We start from the raw sequence: 22,736 nt of genomic DNA on the forward strand, positions 1-22,736 counted from the left end.
AAAATATATGATGCTACAAATAAGCTCAGCTGGATCAGGGAAACTTTTAAAATAAGAAACAAAACATTTAAAGTAAAATAGACCATTGACTACCAGATCTTCTCCCTACTATACCAATTTACATCTTATTACAACACAAAGGGCTTTTCACACTCGAAATAGTTAACCCTGCGTCATTCTAAACCCCGGGTAAACAGAGCCCTGGGTTTTCTTGCCTCAAGTTTCACACTGTTTACCCGGGGTTAACAATAAATCCTGGGTATTCATTAACTGACGTTTCACATTGTACTTTCCTAAACCCTGGATTAACGTTCTTATTTGCATATTTGCAGTGTCAATGATTGGATAAACGCAGCACGCGACCTGTTTACATTGGCTTGCTCTAGCATTGTGCATCCTCGTATTGCCGAGTGGGGCATATCGGACTATAAAGGTGAATGAAACGGTCTGTTCTTCACTCAAATTGTCGTGTTCACGGTCAGCATTTGACATTTTTCTTCTAAAATGCTGAATGTACTGTTTATATACAATGCGCAGCGTTTCCGTGACTGTCCAAAGCAGGCAAATGTGAGTACACCATTGCTGTCTGTTGCTAAGCGTCTAGCTGTAACATTCGCGAAAGCGGTGCTAACCCTGCTCCGGTCAGGGTTTCTAACCCCGGGTATAAAGCGGTGCTAACTCTGCTTCAAAATTGCAAGTATGAAACATTCCTTTATCTGGGGTTAAAAGCGGTGTTTAGAATGACGATAACCCAAGGTTAAAGGATTAGTTCACTTTGAAATGAAAATTAGCCTAAGCTTTACTCACACTCAAGCCATCCTAGGTATGTATGACTTTCTTCTTTCTGATGAACAAAATCATGGAAATATTAATAAATATCCTGACGCATCAGAGCTTTATAATGGCAGTGATAGGGATTGATGAGTATGAGCTGAAGATAGTGCTTTCATCCACATCCATCCATCGTAAATATGTGCTCCACACGGTTCCGGGGGGTTATTAAATGCCTTCTGAATAGAAGCGATGCATTTGTGTAACAAAAAAAAATCCATATTTAACAAGTTATGAAGTAAAATAAATAGCTTCCTCACGAGCCACCTTCCGTATTTAATGTACGCAAAAGTGTAAAACTCTTGCAGTTCACAAAGCTTACGCTACGTTATGCTACGAAACGCTTTCCTTATTCAACTTACGGAAAAAGTGTAACTGACATGATGCCAGTTTACACTTTCTTCGTAACTTCAATACGGAAGTCGGCTTGAGGGTAAGTAAAGCTTGGGCTAATTTTCATTTCAAAGTGAACTAGTCCCTTAAGCACAGTGTGAAAAGCCCTAAAAGTGACAAAGCATGTAAAAAAATGCTATAGGATTTTCTTCTGCTTCCGGGCTGCATGAAGAAAAAAAAATCTATAGGTTTTGCATAGCATTTTAAAATCATTCACCTATGTACTGACTTTTCTTGAAGCACATATTCAATATTAAGCACTTGCGTGTTGAGCAAAATGGAAAGTCATGCAAGCTGGAGATAAACCTTAATAAAAAATGGTTGAGCAAAATGGAAAGTCATGCAAGCTGGAGATAAACCTTAATAATATGAGTAATAATAACGTCAGTTTTAGGGTATAAAACTGTGAAAAATCACAAATTGTTTGGCTTAGATATTGGGCAGCTTTTTTCAAAAACAGAGACACTTGTTTTCCTGATAAATCTAGGCTGATAATTGTGGCAAAAGGGGGCAGTATATCAGAATTCCCTGCATCGAATTTTGTAAAAAATAATGCTATGTCCAATAACATTTCAAAGATGTGGGGTGTTTCACAAAAAGACCTTGATGGAACATAGACTTCTCCTCAGTTATATCAAGAGGTCATTGTATGGCAAGGAATGGCTTTTATCTGATATCATACCGATAACATCTTAATTATTTATTTTACATGCACGATAAAGTAAGGCTTCTTAATCTGGTCTGCAAGCTCCAGGAAATAAAGGGGATGATGCAGCAGAGATCAGGTGAGGAATGTCCAGGGTTGAACTAAGTGCCACCAAAATCAATAATAACCCCACCATCTCAAATAAAGAGTGCAAGTGAACCAATACATAAAGTCTACGCAGTACAGTACATTTCTAATCAAGTCATTGTTCTTCTTGCACATTTAAAGTCTGCGTTCCTCTGATCAGTTGTGGAATTAAGTTCTCCTCCGATTCCCACTGTTACATTGCAGGTCTAGCTGATATTTTCTCTAAGGCATACTTGTACAATCTTCGCCTGGCATTGTGCTCTTTAGGATAATCGTAAACTGATGTGCAAATCTATTAAAATGGTATCATCCTGCACTCAGTTCTCAGGAATGTAAAGGTGCTCTGCGAGAAAAAAATGTTGCTTTCTGACAAAGTTCTTCCCATTAAGTACTTTGGATATTTGCCATGGTTAAAGGGTATTCTCGCTCACATATCCAGGTTAAAGGCTTTCATGAGCAAGTCCAGGTCTCCTATGTTAGCAGCTTGAAAAAGCTCTGGCTGGTCCAGCATGGACAGTGCTATCCGAAGGGCCGCCCAGATGTTTCCAGACATGACCTGGTGCGAAAGCTGCCGACTCCTGCTCTTCCTCTGCATACCAAGAGCCGTCAGGAAATTACTGGCTGCCTCCCTGCAAGAGAAAAAAAAGGTTGCAAAATGGTGCATTTCTACAATTACGGGTAATTTTGGCCCTCAACTGTGCTATTTTGAGACACCATGATGTGAACTAAAATGTGCTTTTAATATACTATCTCTGTATTTAAAAATATATATTTAGTTACCACTTGCAGTACACTATGGGTTCAAATGTACTATAAGTAGTATCTAAATACATTTTTTAAATACAGAGATAGTGTATTAAAAGCACATTTTAGTTCACATGTCATGGTGTCTCAAAATAGCACAGTTGAGCTCACTTAGATGTTCTTACGATGATCTTAATAAGTACTAAAGAAGAATTTTTTGTATATTAAGTACAAAATGAGTGCCCAAAAATAGAGCACTTTAAGTACATTATTGAAATGTACTGTTTTTCACCTGGGTTGTGACTGACTATTCAGAACATATATATTAATTTCCCTTTCGTGGGAACAGTTGACGCTGCGTGGTAACGCATTGGGAACCTTCTGCGTGATGTCGTCACTGAAGCACTCATGTATCTAACCAATCGCGTAGCGAGACGTCAGAGACGGGTGACGTCACGGACCAGGAAACTATAAAGCATACCCGGATGCAGAGCACGCTAGCTTCTGTGTCTTCAACAAAGCGCTCTATGTTATCTTGTCTGTCTTATTTGGTGTTGTTTGTCCCGTATCATTACAATATCTCTTCGTCTGAGGACAAGAGTTGCACAAACACACACATATATATATATATATATATATATATATATATATATATATAAATAAGACAATTATAATGGCGGAGGAAAAACGTTTCAGGAAGTATGTGCATCCCTGCCCCAGATACATTCCTGACGGGGACACACATGATATGTGCGTTTTTTGTCTGGGGGTTGAGCATGCCCAGGCAGCTCTCGAGGGAGCTGTCTGCGTGCATTGCGAGAGACTAACCCTCAGAGTGTTGAGATCTCGCCGAGCACTCTTCGAGGAGGGTGCCTCGGCGAGCGTTCCCCGCGGGTCGGGTCCTGCTGCTGCTGAGGCGCAGCGCCGGCTACTGTCGTGGGGTTCGCAGATGGAGCTGGCGGAGGGGGTTGAGACGGGCCCAGCCTTATCTCGCCCTTTACCCGCCAGCCCCAGTGTCTCTTCTCAGGCGGCGGAAGCACGCGTTGCGGTTTCTTCTCCCCGGAGAGAGACACCGGCGCTTCACCTCTCTTCCTCCGAGGAGGTTGATGTGGTGAGCGTCGAGACTGGGGAAGAGGACCCGCCATCCTCTTCCCCAGCATATGAGGAGCTCCTGGAGGTAGTGACCAGGGCTGTGGCCAAGTTAAAGATTGATTGGCCAGCAGAGCGGGCAGAACCGAAACCAAAAAGTAAGCTAGATGAGCGCTTTCTGCCCGCTCGGTCGCTACCCCAGCGTCGGGGTTTGCCGTTTTTCACGGACCTCCACACCGAGGTGTCGAGGTCGTGGAAAAGGCCCGTGCAGCACCGCGTATTCAGCCCCCAAACGTCTGTATATAGCAATATAGTGGGGTTGAAACGGCACGGTTATGCGGCGATGCCCCGGGTTGAAGAGACGCTTGCGGGCTATCTCTCGCCCGAGTCGGCATCGTCACTAAAAGCCCCGACGTTGCCCACCAAGCCCTTAAGAACAACATCAAGCTTGGTGGGCAAAGCATACACGGCAGCAGGTCAGGCGGCGGCATGTCTACACACCATGTCGCTGCTTCAAGCATATCAAGCAGACCTGCTGGGGGAGATTGATGAGAGCGGGGAGGCCACTTATGATTGTATTCAAGAGATCAGGATGGCAACTGATCTCGCTCTCCGTGCCACCAAAGAGACGGCCAAAGAAATCGGCCGGTCTATGGCAGCCTTGGTGGCTACGGAGAGACATTTGTGGCTGAACCTCTCGGACATAAGGGAGCGAGACAAAGCTGCCCTTATGGACGCGCCGCTGTCCCCTGCGGGCCTCTTCGGCGACGCTGTAAATACAGTCGTCGAGAGGTTCCAGGAGGCAAAAAAACAATCAGCGGCGTTCCAGAGGTTCATCCCCCGCCGCTCTATTCCCCCCGAGGCTGCTGAGCGGGAGCAGCCTCGGCCGTCCACGAGCTCCTCAGCGCACCACAGAGCGCAACAGAAAGTGAGCGTGGCCACTCGAGCTCCCCCACAAACAGCTTGGGGACCGGGTCGGTCCGCTCACAAGAAGCCTTCCAAGGGTAAAACGGACCTGCGGGCCGTTATCATCGCCAGGAAGGTTTCAAAGCGGTCCTGACATCTGTGGGTCAGTACCCAATGAGGGTGGTCCCCTCCAGAGGAAGCCGGGAAAAAATACATCTAATCCCCGCTCCCCTTCGGCACCCTCAGGGGGACAGTCCGTCAACCCTGCCACCCAGTGTGTGTCAGGGCACGGCGGTCCCCGCCGGTCCTTCGAGGAGGGCCGGCCACTTGATTCGGTTGTCTGCCGGTGCGCCGTGTCAGATCACCGAGCCAAGTGCTCAAAAAACACCAGAGACCAGTCTCGAGAGACTGGTTCCCTTAGTAGATTTTTTGGCAGAGTGGAAACTACTTCCAAATATATCAAATTGGGTGCTGCTCATGATAGAAAAGGGTTACAGAATACAGTTCGGGTCTCGCCCGCCCATATTCAATGGGGTCCTTCCCACAGTGGTGACCCCCGAGCAGTCTCTGGTGATGGAACAAGAGGTTATGACACTCTTGCAAATGGGAGCTATAGAAAGGGTCCCTCCTCCCAGCAAGCTGTCAGGCTTCTACAGCCGTTACTTCATTGTTCCAAAGAAGGATGGAGGACTACGTCCTATCATAGATTTACGCGTGTTAAATCGCTCAATCCAGAAGCTCAAGTTCAAGATGCTTACACTCAAACAGATTATCTGTGAGTGCCATTCTTATGGCTATGAAAGGGGTGAAGTTAGGCCAGTCACTCACTGTAAAACAGTTCCAGAGGCTGTTGGGTCTGATGGCAGCTGCGTCCAACGTGATACCTTTTGGCCTCCTGCACATGAGACCCTTACAGTGGTGGCTCAGGACCAGGGGATTCTCCCCGAGGGGAAATCCTTTTCGCATGATCAAAGTCTCACGACGATGCCTTCGTGCTCTGGTCATGTGGAAAGATCCCTGGTTTCTGTCCCAGGGACCCGTGCTGGGGACTTCTGGTCGTCGCGTAATGCTTACGACAGATGCTTCCCTCACGGGCTGGGGGGCGATCATGAGTGGCCGTCCAGCTCAGGGCTCATGGGAGGTCCATCAGCTCTCCTGGCACATAAATCGGCTGGAGATGATGGCGGTGTTTCAGGCATTAAAACACTTTCTCCCAGATCTGAGAGGCCATCATGTGTTGGTCCGCACGGACAACACTGCTGTGGTCGCCTATATAAATCATCAGGGGGGTTTGCGGTCTCGCCAACTTTATTACTTGGCCCGTCAGATCCTCCTGTGGAGCAGCTTACATCCCAGGGCGCCAAAATATGGGAGCAGACGCCCTGTCGAGGCAGGGCCCGAGGCCCGGGGAGTGGAGACTTCACCCAGATGTGGTGGATCTCCTATGGAAAAATTTTGGTCGAGCGGAAGTCGACCTATTTGCTTCGGGAGAGTCAACCCAGTGTCCACTCTGGTACTCCCTCACCCATCCAGCACCTCTGGGGCTGGATGCCATGGTACAGACGTGGCCGAGGCGGCGTCTGTATGCATTTCCCCCGATCGCCTTGCTCCCGGGAGTTCTGGAGAAAGTACGCCGGGAGGGGGTCAGCCTAATATTGGTGGCTCCCTTTTGGCCAACCAGAATATGGTTCTCGGACCTAGTGTCCCTACTAGACGGCTCCCCAATGGAGTTTCCCCTCAGACAGGACCTCCTGTCACAAGCGGGCGGCCGGATAATACACCCCCGCCCAGACTTATGGAAACTATGGGCCTGGCCTCTGAGGGGGCCAGGTTCGTAGATACTGGTCTCCCAGCCAAGGTTGTGGAGACCATATTAAACTCCAGAGCTCCCGCCACGAGGAAGCTTTATTTATACAAGTGGAATCTGTTCTCTGCCTGGTGCAGACGTATTAATGTGGACCCTGTCCACGCCTCTATTAGCCACGTGCTTACATTTCTCCAAGAAAAGTTCTCGGAGGGCCTATCCCCTTCAACATTAAAGGTTTACGTTGTGGCTATATCTGCCTTTCATATTCCCCTTGTAGGTGGCCTTTCGGTGGGTCGAGACCCCCTGGTCACTCGCTTCCTCCGTGGCACACTGAGGTTGAGGCCTCCAGTGCGCACAAGGGTTCCGGCCTGGGACCTGGCCGTGGTTTTACAAGGGTTGGCCGAGGCGCCCTTTGAACCAATAGAGGAGGTTCCTGAGAGGTTCCTCACTCTAAAGACTATTTTTCTACTTGCTATCACTTCTCTGAAAAGGATAGGAGATTTACAAGCACTGTCAATTGCTCCCTCATACATTGAATTTGCACCAGGAATGGTGAAAGCATTCCTGCACCCTAGACCGGGCTATGTCCCTAAGGTCCCTACCCACGTTCCAGGTCCCATTGTGCTCCAGGCTTTCTGCCCTCCTCCCTTTAAATCTTTGGATCAGGAAAAACTAAATCTGCTCTGCCCTGTGAGGGCCTTGGATACTTACGTCCACAGAGCTGCCCTGTGGCGTAAGACTGATCAGCTTTTTGTCTGTTATGGGTCCCCTAAGAAAGGGGGCCCTGCATCTAAGCAGAGGATGAGCAAGTGGGTGGTCGAGGCCATCACACTTGCATATGATGCGGCCGGACAGCCTTCTCCTCTGAATGTCCGTGCCCATTCTACGCGGGGTATGGCGGCATCAAAAGCCTTAATGTCAGGTGTCTCCATCGGTGACATTTGTGACGCGGCTGGCTGGTCATGTCAGCACACGTTTGTAAGGTTTTATAACCTTGATGTCGGCTCCACTCCGGGGTCATCAGTTCTGCCAAGATAACCTGGCAAGTATTTGCCGCTACGGCACAGTTGGGATAGCGTTCCCAATGCGTTACCACGCAGGGTCGACTGTTCCCACGAAAGGGAACGTCTCAGGTTACAGATGTAACCCTGGTTCCCTGAGTAGGGAACGAGACGCTGCGTCTCTTGCCGTACCCCCTGCATACTTGCGAGCATTTGTCTCAGACTTATCCAGAAGCTAGCGTGCTCTGCATCCGGGTATGCTTTATAGTTTCCTGGTCCGTGACGTCACCCGTCTCTGACGTCTCGCTACGCGATTGGTTAGATACATGAGTGCTTCAGTGACGACATCACGCAGAAGGTTCCCAATGCGTTACCACGCAGCGTCTCGTTCCCTACTCAGGGAACCAGGGTTACATCTGTAACCTGAGACGTTTTCTGACTAGTTCACTAGTTTATTTAATTTGTACATGGACAAACATGCATCAAAGGAGAATTCTGTCATTTTTGTAAAGTTAATATGAACATTTCCACTATAGTGTTTTCTCAAATTATACATTGTGTTTAATAGGATTCTGTGGAGGAAAGGACAGTGTTGAAATTTTTGCAATAAAATGGCCAACTCTTTTGTCTTGCTAAGGCTAATTTAATATCTTAAAAATTTTTAGTATTCTAAATACACAAAATGAAATATTTTCACATAATTTGACATATACACTATATTTCCAAAAGTACTGGGACACCCCTCCAAATCGTTGAATTCAGGTGTTCCAGTCATTTCCATGGCCACAGGTGTATAAAATCAAGCACCTAGGCACTTCTACAAACATTTTAAGAATGGATCGCTCTCAGGAGCTCAGTGAGTTCAAGTCTGAAACCGTGATAGGTTGCCACCTGTGCAATAAATCCATTCGTGAAATTTCCTCACTACTAAATATTCCACGGTCAACTGTTAGTGATATCATAACAAAGTGGAAGCAATTGGGAACAACAGCAACTCAGCCACGAAGTGGTAGTCCATGTAAAATCACAGAGCGGGGTCAGCGCATGCTGAGGCACACAGTGCGCAGAAGTCACAGTTTCTGCAGTTTCTTCAGAGTCAATAGCTGCAGACCTCTAAACTTCATGTGGACTTCAGATTAGCTCAAGAACAGTGCATAGTGAGCTTCATGGAATGGGTTTTCATGGCCGAGCAGCTGCATCCAAACCTTACATCACCAAGTGTAATGCAAAGCGTCGGATGCAGTGGTGTAAAGCATGCCGACACTGGACTCTTGAGTGGCGAATCAATCCGATGGAGGAGTCTGGGTTTGGCGGTTGCCAGGAGAACGGTACTTGCCTGACTGCATTGTGCCAAGTTTAAAGTTTGGTGGAGGGGGGATTGTGGTGTGGGGTTGTTTTTCAGGGGTTGGGCTTGGCCCCTTAGTTACAGTGAAAAGAACTCTTAATGCTTCAGCATACCCAAGACATTTTGGACAATTTCATGATCCCAACTTTGCGGGAACAGTTTGGGGATGCCCCTTCCTGTTCCAACATGACTGCGCACCAGTGCACAAAGCAAGGTCCATAAATACATTGATGAGCGAGTTTGGTGTGGAGAAACTTGACTGCCCTGACCTCAACCCGAGAGAACACCTTTGGGATGAATTAGAGCGGAGACTGTGAGCCAGGCCTTCTCACCAACATCACTGCCTGACCTCACAAATGCGCTTCTAGAAGAATGGTCAAAAATTCCCATAAACACACTCCTAAACCTTGTGGAAAGCCTTCCCAGAAAAGTTGAAGCTATTATAGCTGCAAAGGGTGGGCCAACTCCATATTAAACCCTACGGATTAAGAATGGGATGTCATTAAAGTTCATGTGCACGTAAAGGCAGGAGTCCCAAAACTTTTGGCAATATAGTGTATCTTACACACAAGTCATTGGTCACCAAGTCATTTTTACCTTTTTTTTTTTATTTTCCTCCTTTTTTAAAAAAAAAAAAAATTTTCATCTACTAAACATAAAACAGAAAGTCATGGCAAAAATGCTGACTGAAAAATATGGAAGTAAATCAGTAGCAAAATACGAGAGGTTGCTGATTTGAATGTGAGAACTTGTTGTAGTAATATTTGTATTTGTAAACTGAAATTTACACTCACAGCCCTGATGTGAAAAGCTGAATGTTTCGATTTGTACTCACTGTTCGTATACCATGAGAGGGCGCTATTTTTATTTAATTAATTTTTTTTACAAAATGTAAAAATTTTAAAAATGTTAAATTTAAATTATTAAAATCTATCTGCATAAACTCATTACATATTAAGAGAGCAAGAGAGAATGAGAATAAATAAAGGTGTGCGTTTGTGTGTTGTAAAGTCAAACGTGTGTATGGTGGGCGTGGGGGATATGGGTGAAAATAAATCGAAATAAATTTCAGGAAATGTTTTAAAGCATCAAAAGTGTCGAAAACAGTGCCATCTTGTGGCAGGTAAAATTTACAGCAGCCATAAACCTGAGATCGCAGCTCCGTTGTTTTATCCATTAAACACAAATGAAAACCCTAAATGTGTTTATTTCAATAATATAATTCACATCTTAAAGTTTGGCAGTAAATGAAATGGATCAACAAAAAGAATAATTATAATAATTACTAATAATACATAGCCTACTGAGTTGTTTGATGCAAGTAAATTGTGCTGTTTGGTGTTTATTGTAGCCTATATGACAGAACATATAATGATGTAATATAGGCTACAGGCTTATATATTTAAAATGTTTAGTAAATGGACTTGAACTTTCATATAGTAGTGGTCTGGGTTCAAACATTCTGACAGGCAAAGTGAAGCATTCACATGACTGGAAACAATGTGAGGCTTCGGGGGGGTAAAATCCCTGTTTTCATTAAAATTAAAATATCATTGAAATATCATCAGTTTTAACTGAGTTTTATATTACAGTAAAAGAGTAGTAAAGTCGTTTATTGGTTGGAGTCAGCCAATGAAACTGGACGTTTTTGTATGCAATGGCACTACATAGAGCAGATCGCGCTGTTTTGGTGGTCTAAAACTTTACTCTTTTACTGTAATATAAAAACCTGTTAAAACTAATGATTTTAATGAAAATATTGTCTCATGCCAATTATTCCGCATGCCAAGTCGCACTGGATGGCGTTGTTCATTGGTCAGGCATCGACCAATAAAACGGCTTCACCCCCCTACCCACCCCCGTTCTGCTCTCTCACGTCTGCTTTCAAGTGCTCAAGTCAGTTTTGCTACAGGAATATCGCAAAAAAAGTAGCAAAAGTCAAAGCGCCAGGAATTGAACTTGTACTGCCAGATCTGAGAGGTTGTAAGCGCCGATTTGAAGCTGTACAGCGAAACTGAAGTAAAGTAAACATTTGTGTCTGTCATTTTGTCTATGTGAATGCCATTTTACACATTTGTAACTATTAATCTGCAACTACAACTTCGTAACACAGGTGTGTTGATTGTTGTCTGCGTGTGCAAATCGAAACATTCAGCTTTTCACATCAGGGCTGTGAGTGTAAATTTTAGTTTACAAATACAAATATTAATACGACAAGTTCTTACATTCAAATCAGCAACCTCTCGTGTTTTGCCACTGATTTACTTCCATATAAAAACAGCCATAATGTGTAAAAATTTATAAAAATTACTTTCACACAATAAACATAAAATTACTTTTACCTCAATTTTTAATCCTACTTTAGATGATCATATATTTGCTTGCATTCAATAAATGTAATAGATATGTTTTATATAATAATACATAAAACATAATTAATAATGTTTATATAATGGAGTTTCATATTTTAAAGATCCAAGGGTATAATAATAAAATCTACACATAAGGGCATCTGAAAAGTAGCACAAATAAATTACAAAGGCAGTTTCCACAAAGGCAACATTTTCCTTAACAGTATATATGACCCTCATTTCAAACAAACAGCAACAAAAAAAAAAACTCTTAAAAAAAAATCAACCCCTGGGACACAAAAGTACCAGTAGTTCAAGAAACATCCATAAATCAAGGAATAAATGTTTCTTTATTATGCTGCATTTATTCAGGCATAAACCCAGGATCAAAAGTATTTATCCAAAAAGTTTGGGAAGAAGTTTTACATAATTTTAAGGACAACTCTGTCACAAACCTGTGAGCACCCATATTAATGCAGCTGATGCCAAGATTGTAACGTGAGCGGATGAAGCCGGGCTGGAGCTCCAGGGCCCTGGTGTAGGCCTCCACAGCCTCCTCGCTGCGATCTCCATTAGCCAGCGTCGCCCCCAGCCGATTCCACAGCAGGTAGTCCTGTACACACCAACGGCAAAAAAAATCCCCTCTGGCTCAGTGTCATGGATCAAAATAATTATCACTCTGCTTTTGAAAGATTATGCGGTTACATGCGACCATGTTTAATACCATTAAGTGATGATGTGCTCTCTTTCTTTTAGGGATAAAAATATGAATTTGACCTTTAAGTACTGTGACACGGTCTAAAACAGTTGTACAAAGAAGTCAAAAGGAGCCTGGTATCAGAGTTTCACTTCCACATTGCCATTATCTTTCATCGTATTCACGCTCTGAGCCCCCCAGCAGGCAAGCAGACATTACCAAGTCAAGCAGATGGGGAGGATTTTCGATTGAGTGTAAATGCAGTCTACACAGGGGGACAGAATTTGGCTTAGCAAGCATCAATCGTCGACAAGGTGACCCACAGGGTTCTGGAGTCAGCGCTCATGAATGGTAAAGCTCCCCTCAAGTTTCAAATGAACTGTTTCAAAGATTTTGGAGGCACTTTGTAAGCCCCTGTGACTTTCTCCCTATCTCCTTTGCCCTCTGCCTTTAGGGTTCTGTATGATTTAGCCCCAGTTTGTAAGTCGAGTACACTGAACAGTGACTTACCTCCGGCCGCACTGACAGCGCAGCGTTGAAGGCTTCCACCGCTTTGTTGAACTCGGAGCTGAGGTTATACAGCACTCCCAACCCTGTCTGCAGGTCTGGGTCGATAGTGTCCGAGTTCTGCTGGGCAGCGTCCAGGTACAGATCCTTCACCTCTGGCAGCAGGGGGCTGGAACGGCAGAAGACATAAAAAGATAGAGAGAGAGAGAGAAAGTGATGAGAGACCCAGAGGCATTGCCCTTCAGGGACGTCCCTACCAGCAACATCATCAAAATGTGTCATTTAATAGCTAAGAAAAGGGAAAGGGACTCTCTAGAGAGATTTAAAGTGTTGGTTCCAAGAACTTTCCATTTAGTGTTTGGAGCACTACATGTTGGGGAAAGCTATAACCCTGTAAGTTTAATCATATAAAAATTAGGCACAGGAAATTGCTAAAATACATGACCAGTGGAGACAGTAGAAGTTTTAGGATTTGTAGGACATAAAAAAATTAGACTAATTATTTGATGTATTTATTCAGTTATTTTCCAGCTTGTTTAATGTTTTAGAGTTAAATGTTAAATTTAATGGGGTGGAGTTGGGGGAAGGGGTTGGTATACAAACAAGACATTTTTTTTAAAAATAATAATAGTAATTAAAAAACATACAGGAAATACTGTATATATATATATATATATATATATATATATATATATATATATATATATATATATATATATATATATATGGTAACACTTCAGTCTGGGGAACAATTATCACTTTTAACTAGTTGCTTATTAGTTGTTTATTAGTACTTATAAAGCACATATTAATGCCATATTCCGCATGACCGTATTCTATATCCCTTAATCCTACCCAATACCTGAACTTAACCACAATAACAACTACTTTACTAACTATTAATAAGCAGTAAATTAGGAGTTTATTCAGAAAAAAGTCATAGTTAATAGTTAATATGTGTTTCCCATACTAAGGTGTTACCATATAAAACAACATTTATATAACAATACAATATATAAAAATAACGCATAACAATTTATATATATTTAGATATTGCGTGGCTTATCAGTGAACTACGGCTCTGTCTATTAAATGCCGCTCCATTTGAAGGCAGGTGATGGCGATTTAACGGCAATCAGGGAACCGGCTTTACTGACGAAATGCGCGTGACAAAAGCATTCGATATATCGCCCAGCCCTAGTGTTCATTCTTTAAATATATTTGTTTTTAGTTAGTTATTTGATGCAATAAAAATGCGGGTTTTGACGTAATGATTGACAGCTGAGATTGACAGCCTCTCTAAGTGAAGTAGTCACTGAAGTACCACTGTTTATTTCACACCGACATAATGAGTTGTTCAGCAGTATTAACCGATTCTGCGGGCGGAACCTTGATATCTCTTCGTGCTCACTACTGCGCAGACTTGGGCTCCAAGTTCACTATGCGCAGACTCGAGACTCAGTGCCATATTGGCACACTGGCGGCTTCACTTACTACAATGGAAGAGAGTGAACGTGCGTCGTCCATCTTTTTTTACAGTCTGTGGGTTGGTATAAAAACCATGCAAATTATTAAATAATAATAATAATAATAATAATATAATTAAGAAACAATTATATATGTAAGGAGAATAAGTAGAACTGGAGTTGAGGGAAGGGGTTGAGGAATGGTTGTTTATCGTAACAACAACAACATACATTCATACAACATTCATTCATACATTCACTAAAGTGACCTGTTGGTTAGATGTAACAGCAAACATGGCTAAAACTTTAAGTTAGTTCTGAAATAATTCATTTGAAACCACTTGTTTGTTAACATTTTGTTTCTACAGTATTGAAATTCATACATTAAGTGTAAGTTAAGTATCCAAACCAATTTTGGGGCTGCTGTATTATCCTCAATACATATTGTCACTGCATTCATTTGAAACCATACCAGCCAGTTGAAGAGGAGTGGGAGAGTCGCCGTGAGCCAGGTGAGCCCTGCAGGTGCGTGCGGCTCTTCAGAAGATGCTTGTATTTGGGGTTGTGCCTTATCCAGCCCAGCAGTGCCTCACACGCTTCCTGCCTCATGCCCGTGTTGGTCAGGCTCACTGCCAGGGCCATGAGGGCCTGAAGGTTGTTGGGGTGGAGCTCCAGACACCTGCACACACATACGGGGAAGCATCTAAAGAACCGCTGCTTTTGATGGACACTAATTAGCTGTCTACCATCATAATGAGAGGCAGATGCTTCCTTATTAGTGCTGGTTTTAATTCATGGGTGAACGCTTGTGTCATCTCATGTGTCTGCATGGAGACAATTTAAACATATTTCATAAAACTAAAAGAAATCTTTTGCTCGGTTTATGATGGAAGTTGCGTTCCCTGTTTTACAAGTGTAAGAAAAAAGACTGAGGGTGACATCTGCATATTGTTTATTTCCAAACATTGGCTACACAGCTGTATTGAAGAATAATTATGGAAATGTAACAATGCCAAATAAAAGACTTTTACTAGGTTGTCTTTGTAACAGTCAGTAAAAACATTTTCTCTTGTTGTCCATTAAAACAAAAGCAGTGCACATTGCTGATGATTTACCTGCTAAATCCATCAGAAATATCAATTCTAATCTAATCTGATCTCATCTAATCAGATTTAGGTAAAAGTATACTCAACCCCCATCCCCTCCAGTCCAAATAAGATGTCGGCTGTGTCCCAATTCACATACTTAGATGGTTGTACTTCAGTGTTTCTTATGAGTAAGAAGTAACTTATTATGGAAATATTAGGACTACAATTTCAGTCTTCACTTTTGGACCTTTGAAGGGCAACAAGGGAAGCTACAGTACCCATAGGGTCATTCCAAACAAAAGCGAGCAACTGAATCCCTTCCCGAATGGCCGTTCCATAAGCCTGCTAATGATATTGTTTTGTTTTTTAGTCACGCTCTTGTCTGTCACTTTAAATGCTCAAGCTTGTTACAGCAGGATGGATTCTGATTGGCTGTCAATGGGTCTCATTCACTAAAGCCCAAAGTATACTTCACTATTTACGTGTACGCAAGGTTCAGCGTACAGAGCGCAATGTCATCAGAAGAGTATGCGCACCGCTGGATTTTTGTAACCAGGTCGCATATGCGCATTTAATTTTTTTTTGCAGCATTTAGTCTATCCACAAGGTGGCAACCGTGTCTTGGGGCTGTTCATTCACAAGGTAGTCAAACAAACCTTTATAATCTGGAACGCATGCAAGGTACAGCGACAATGGAGGCCTAGTTCAGGGGAGTGAGGTTTTACACGCCCAACTCTTACTAGACTATGTCTGTTACAGTAGCTCTGCATAAAGACGCAGATACGGGTATGTACAACTGGTTAATGAGAGGTTTGTAATGTCTGTATAAAAGTTGTTTATTGCATTTGAAATTGTTTTAAGGATGATACTCTTAGCATTGCTCACAAATCTCACTGTGCGAGAACGCGTCTTTAGAAAGCGCCATGTTTGCTGAGAGTTACGAAAGAAAAGGGTGTATGGAATGCCCTTATATGGACATGTTTTGGGGGTGTTTTATGTAAATTACTTACCTTGGGCACGCGTTCGCTCATTTAGAATACTCCGTATTGATCAACATTAGAACTAAGTTAGGAACAAATTCATGCGTGTACGCACGTGTTGTGAATTAGGCATAAAGATTTTGTGAAATAACATTTCAGAAAGTTTTTGTGAAATAATATTTCACAATAATTTTTTATCAAATAAATGCAGCCTTGGTGAGCAAAGAGAATTTCAAAAACATTTAAAAAATCTTACCAACTACAAACCTTTGAACAGCAGTGCACATGTTTTTGTTTTGTTTTTTTACCAAAAGTCACACAAAGCTAGTACACAGTTAGCCATAAAATTGTGTCTTGACACCACACTTTGTTATTTGTTTACATGTAACCTGCATTAGCATTTAGCTAAATTCATCACCTACAATTCTTCACCTTTTGAGCCATATATTTATTAAAAATTCTGTGGCAGTTTTGGTGTTGCATTCCTTGCGTCTTTAGTACAGCTGAAACTGATTATGAACATGCTAGTTCTAATATTACATACTACTTACCGGATGTGAATTGGGGCATGGCAACTGTACGGACCAACCACAGATGACACACCATTTTAAAATGACATATTAAATTATGTTTGATAATATGAGTGAGGTAGACATTCTAAAATCACTCCATTCAAAAGTAATGCGGATACATGGTACCAAAACACAGCTTTGAGTGTCACCAATGATTAACACCCATAGATTGGAGTTTTCACCCCGGTCGCTCAGTGGAACATTGTATGAGATTATGACTGGCTGTTCTATCCAAAATGAATATAATCTCCCAAAGGCCTCTGTGCTTATGAAATGCAATTTTAATTGGATCACCGGGTTATTACAGTAGCCCTTTATCTCGAGCAGGAGAGGACACAGCAGAGAGCTTTGTCTCATTTGGTGTCACAGATAACCACATGGAGGTGTTCGATTCAAGGCCTGTTTGACATTCTTCGGGTTGAACTTCCTGTCTGCATTACACATGCAGAAGGGTCTTATTTTCATTACTTATTAAACCATTTCTATTCTGAATGATGATTCACTTTTTGATTAACCTTAATCTTGACATTGATGGTGATGAGAATCTCGGTTCATACCTCACAATCATCAAGCATACGTACTAATACAAACCAACTCTACTTTGCCATAAACACTCAGTCACATCGTAAGTGTGATGACTCAAACTTCATGCGCCAAACAGCTCAATGTAAAACATCATTTGCACATGATTCATGCAGGGATACTTCCTTACCTCTGGAGGGAGACAATTGCTGCCTGCTCATTCTCATTCTCTGCTTGTGTGGTTCCCAGCACCAACCAAGCCTGAAAAGAAAATAGGTACTGAACAATGAGCTTTGGGGTTATCACCTTGACTCCGGCGAGGAGCTTCTATTGTGCAGGAGCTACGGTGCTAACCTGGGGGAAATGATTCATTTTCAAAAGCCTGTGGCTCAGACATACAACACAATGTTAGCGAGGAACTGAATGGATTTGTGTTGCCATTACTTGGAGAAAATGAAACATCGGATGTACCAATACTGCTAGACAAATATCTGAAGTTTAGTATGATTTATTATGTGACTGAATGAATATTTATGCTATGATTCCTAAATGAAACATTTGTAAGGTTAGAAACACTGAATTATTTGAAGACAAGCTTATTAACTTTGTGTAGGAGGAAACTGCATTTCAAAATCCTTCTGACAAGGCTACAGTTTGCGAATACAATGGAAAATGTATTAATGAGCCGTATAAATCTTAACAAGGTTGGCTGAGTCTGGGCACTTAACTTGCTAAGGTACAATGAGTATAGAGTACTTCATTATATTTCACAAGCAAAATCTCCCCGGAATGTTATTTGCTTGTAATATTATCTGGTGACATTCAGCTTTTTTTGGAGACACAATCATTTAGAGGTAGGGTAATTCCAGGAGAAGAGGGATAATCCTTTCTGGGATGTAACTGAACTATTACATCATTAAATCGTCTGAAAAAGGGAACCCTACTTAGTTACAGGAGTGTTAATGGTTTGCCATCAGTCAATGTCAAGTATGATGTCTAATACAGAACTCTCACTGAAAATTAGTGTGAACATGGACCCCCCTGCCTTGGCCAATCATGCCATGATCAGTAAAAATGTTCAGTGTGGGCAAGAACAAAACTACCACTTATCACTGTATGTAGGAAAGGTATGATGGTAGTCTGATTGGCAGAACATGTAGTTTGCTGTTTTCAAGCTGTGCAGACATTGATTGGATGAAAGTACCTGGCTTACAATTGTTTTGTAAGCCCAATCCCTCACCTCTGAATCCTGAGGGTCTTGCAGCACAGCTGCTTCCAGAAGAAGTACGGCATTAGGCAGTTCTCCCTCTCTCGACTTGCGTAATCCCTCCTCAAATGCATTTGGCCAGTCTTTGAAAGGGTTATCTGTGTGAAAGTAGTATCCCTGAGGAAGAAATTATGGAAATAATTAAGTAGTGGAAAATGTATGAAGGTTTTACATACTAGAAAAATTATTAAATACATTTTTAATCATTTGTTTGAATTGTTTCTCCTTTACCTTTTCGTAAGGAGACACATTGGAGGGAATCTGCGGTTGGTCATTCTCTGTTAACCAGTTCCTGCGAGCGAGCTCTTCCCACTCTGCCTGCATCTTATCCCAAAACTCTGTGTCTGACTGTAAGAGATTTGAGAAAGGAAAAATAAGAAAGACATGTTGACACAATGTACAGTACCATATTAAAACAGTTCTCCTAAAATATTACATTTTATACTATATCATTCTGTAATATTTCATTTAACTAATGATATGTAGTTTCTGGGCCAATCAGACACATTTAATGAATAATCAAGAAAACTCACTGTCCCAACATAGTTCTGTGAACCCATCCCCTAAAACTGCAAGTAACATCCCAAATGCCGCTAACACCAGGCCTCTGGTTACTGTGGTAACAAAGATAAGGTTTATGACCAGAAGGAAGTTTTGACTCTCACTTAATTCTCGTTGAAAATAAAATAAACCCTTTTAACCCTATATATATTTTATACAGTATATTACCACTTGAGAAATGTATCAACGTGTATTCGAATTCACAATGTGATCATTCTTTTAGTGTTTTGTCTATGTATTTATCCTTGAATGCATGTGTTAGTATTACTTGATTAATCAAGATTGCATATAGCATATCATTCTTGATAACTACAATATGCTCATTTTTGCATCACCCTAATTTGAGTAAAACTGAAAAATGTGTAATCTAAGTTACATTATTAACCTTAATTTCATGTTATAAGTTAAACAGATGTTGTATTAAATTTAGTCTTGTCAACATTTTGGAAATTGTTTTATTGTCTGCTGGACACCTGTGTAATGAATAATTAGACTCACCTGTAGTTGAATTCTTGTTAAATTTGACATTTGTAGTCTAAAATTTAGCTTTGCTCCAGAGACTTTCAGTGGGGTGTACTCATTTTTGCATCACCCTAATTTCAGTAAAACTGAAAATTTTGTTCTCTAAGTTATTTTATGAACCTTACTTTCATGTTATAAGTTGTTACAGATGTTATATTAGTCTTGTCAACATTTTGGAAATTGTTTTTGTGTTCATTGAGATATTGTTTAAAATGTTACTTTTCAAAGGGGGTGTACTCATTTATGCTGAGCACTGCACACACACACACACACACACACACACATATATATATATTATAAAACCTTTGGTGACAATACAGTGATGCAATTTCTGAAGCTCATCAAGGTCATGGATTCACAGGAAACATACTGGTCAAAAACTTTAGATATGCTGAAATACCATTTTAATTCATTAATTCACAGAATTTGTTTAATCCAACTAGAAATTTTATCTGCAACCAGCTGCAAAAAATAAAAATAAAAATAAAATAAAATAAATGAAATGTCTCCGTAAAATCATGCTCTGGGTAAATCTTAGTCTTTAGTCGAGTCTCTGCAGGTGTGCCACACTTATGAATGTCTCAAATCTGTATCAACATGCCTCTGAACTCTCTGTGCTCAGCAATCTGAATAATGAATCACTGTGCATGAATATTGATGGCAAGAGGAGACTTACACAGCCATGCAAGCAATCATTCAGCTCTCAGTCATCTAGGACATTTGGAAATCTCATCTAAACGGTTTGATTAATCAAAAAAATAAATAAATTACTTTCAGATAGCATTAGTCAGCGAACTGACTGCACTAAAACACTTTGATTTTAAGCAAAAGGACAAAATAGTTGAAAATTATTTTGAAATGTTAATAATAATAATAATCTATATATATATCTATATATATATATATATATATATATATATATATATATATATATATATATAAACTGTGAAATATTATACCCAAAAATTCTTCATACAGTTGAATACCAGTAAAATTGATAAAAAAAGAAATCGGAACAAAAAATGATTCAGAGACTTTGACCTGACCATGTTTTGTTTAAGTGTTATCATAATCTGACATAGTTAAGATTATTTTTTTCTGACACAGTTTAACTCATATTTTATTACCATTTTTTTTATAGTGAATAAACTGTATTAATGAATGAAATGTTCAAGGTGTCTGAATAAATTTTGGTTTGACTGTATGTAAAACATATATTGACATACAGTGGGTACGGAAAGTATTCAGACCCCCTTAAATTTTTCACTCTTTGTTATATTGCAGCCATTTGCTAAAATCATTTAAGTTCATTTTTTCCTTATTAATGTACACACAGCACCCCATATTGACAGAAAAACACAGAATTGTTGACATTTTTGCAGATTTATTAAAAAAGAAAATCTGAAATATCACATGGTCCTAAGTATTCAGACCCTTTGCTGCGACACTCATATATTTAACTCAGGTGCTGTCCATTTGTCCTGATCATCCTTGAGATGGTTCTACACCTTCATTTTGAGTCCAGCTGTGTTTGATTATACTGAATGGACTTGATTAGGAAAGCCACACACCTGTCTATATAAGACCTTACAGCTCACAGTGCATGTCAGAGCAAATGAGAATCATGAGGTCAAAGGAACTGCCTGAAGAGCTCAGAGACAGAATTGTGGCAAGGCACAGATGGAAGATTAAATGGAAGACGTTTGGGATGACCAGAACCCTTCCTAGAGCTGGCCGTCCGGCCAAACTGAGCTATCGGGGGAGAAGAGCCTTGGTGAGAGAGGTAAAGAAGAACCCAAAGACTGTGGCTGTGGCTGAGCTCCAGAGATGCAGTCGGGAGATGGGAGAAAGTTGTCGAAAATCAACCATCACCGCAGCCCTCCACCAGTCAGGGCTTTATGGCAGAGTGGTCCGACAGAAGTGGCCCGCATGGAGTTTGCTAAAAACACCTGAAGGACTCCAAGATGGTGAGAAATAAGATTCTCTGGTCTGATGAGACCAAGATAGAACTTTTTGGCCTTAATTCTAAGCGGTATGTGTGGAGAAAACCAGGCACTGCTCATCACCTGTCCAATACAGTCCCAACAGTGAAGCATGATGGTGGCAGCATCATGCTGTGGGAGTGTTTTTCAGCTGCAGGGACAGGATGACTGGTTGCAATTGAGGGAAAGATGAATGCGGCCAAGTACAGGGATATCCTGGACGAAAACCTTCTCGAGAGTGCTCAGGACCTCAGACTGGGCCGAAGGTTTACCTTCCAACAAGACAATGACCCTAAGCACACAGCTAAAATAACGAAGGAGTGGCTTCACAACAACTTTGTGACTGTTCTTGATTGGCCCAGCCAGAGCCCTGACTTAAACCCAATTGAGCATCTCTGGAGAGACCTAAAAATAGCTGTCCACCAACGTTTACCATCCAACCTGACAGAACTGGAGAGGATCTGCAAGGAGGAATGACAGAGGATCCCCAAATCCAGGTGTGAAAAGCTTGTTGCATCTTTCCCAAAAAGACTCATGGCTGTATTAGATCAAAAGGGTGCTTCTACTAAATACTGAGCAAAGGGTCTAAATACTTAAGACCATGTGATAATTCAGTTTTTCTTTTTTAATAAATCTGCAAAAATGTCAACAATTCTGTGTTTTTCTGTCAATATGGGGTGCTGTGTGTACATCAATGAGGAAAAAAATGAACTGATGAAAATGATTTTAGCAAATGGCTGCAATATAACAAAGAGTGAAAAAATTAAGGGGGTCTGAATACTTTCCGTACCCACTGTTATACTTGTTTATCAAAACCTCACACATTACTGTCATAATACATAACATTACTGTTATAAAAACAGAAGCGACAGGAGTATTTGTTGAAGTCACCAACCAATCAATACAGGTCCCAGTATTACTTCATTATGGCTCATATTCACTTGAAAAGCACTGATGTAAGAGAGCTATCTGCTTTTCAAAAACCTTTATGGCTTGATTCCCTCAGAGATTGTATTTATGATGAGGGTTTTCAAAGAATGTTGTGCGACTGAAAGTTGATGAGATGTTATTTTGTTCAATGACATCTTTTGTTGAGGAGATAAATGGCCCTCCGTGTTTTATGATGGGCAACAGCTTCACTAAGTGGCCAATTACGGTAATTGGATGACCCACCCCCTCTTCCCCCCAACAGCTCAGCACAGAGACAATCCAACTAGTCAAAGGTCAAAGTTGAAGACTCATTATCTCTCATCCAGAGAAAGACTGCCCGACTGAACTTTTTAATAGCCAGAACATTGGTGTTAAGTACATC

The 22,736-nt window shown here is 41.4% G+C and overlaps 1 protein-coding gene across 1 annotated transcript in view; it reads right to left on the reverse strand.

Moving 5' to 3' along the window:
- Positions 1 to 2,341: 2,341 nt before the first annotated feature.
- pex5la (peroxisomal biogenesis factor 5-like a) overlaps positions 2,342 to 22,736 on the reverse strand; it is a 54,773-nt gene continuing 34,378 nt past the window's right edge. The window contains exons 8-15 of the mRNA XM_067373403.1: positions 18,591 to 18,707; positions 18,333 to 18,476; positions 17,283 to 17,353; positions 14,403 to 14,609; positions 12,468 to 12,633; positions 11,716 to 11,873; positions 2,449 to 2,646; positions 2,342 to 2,360 (exon numbers count right to left, since the gene is read on the reverse strand). Coding sequence (XP_067229504.1) covers positions 2,342 to 2,360; positions 2,449 to 2,646; positions 11,716 to 11,873; positions 12,468 to 12,633; positions 14,403 to 14,609; positions 17,283 to 17,353; positions 18,333 to 18,476; positions 18,591 to 18,707 — 1,080 coding nt within the window. The remainder of the gene's footprint in view (positions 2,361 to 2,448; positions 2,647 to 11,715; positions 11,874 to 12,467; positions 12,634 to 14,402; positions 14,610 to 17,282; positions 17,354 to 18,332; positions 18,477 to 18,590; positions 18,708 to 22,736) is intronic.

This window comes from Chanodichthys erythropterus, chromosome 21 (assembly GCF_024489055.1).
Source record: "Chanodichthys erythropterus isolate Z2021 chromosome 21, ASM2448905v1, whole genome shotgun sequence".
NCBI classification, from domain to species: domain Eukaryota; kingdom Metazoa; phylum Chordata; class Actinopteri; order Cypriniformes; family Xenocyprididae; genus Chanodichthys; species Chanodichthys erythropterus.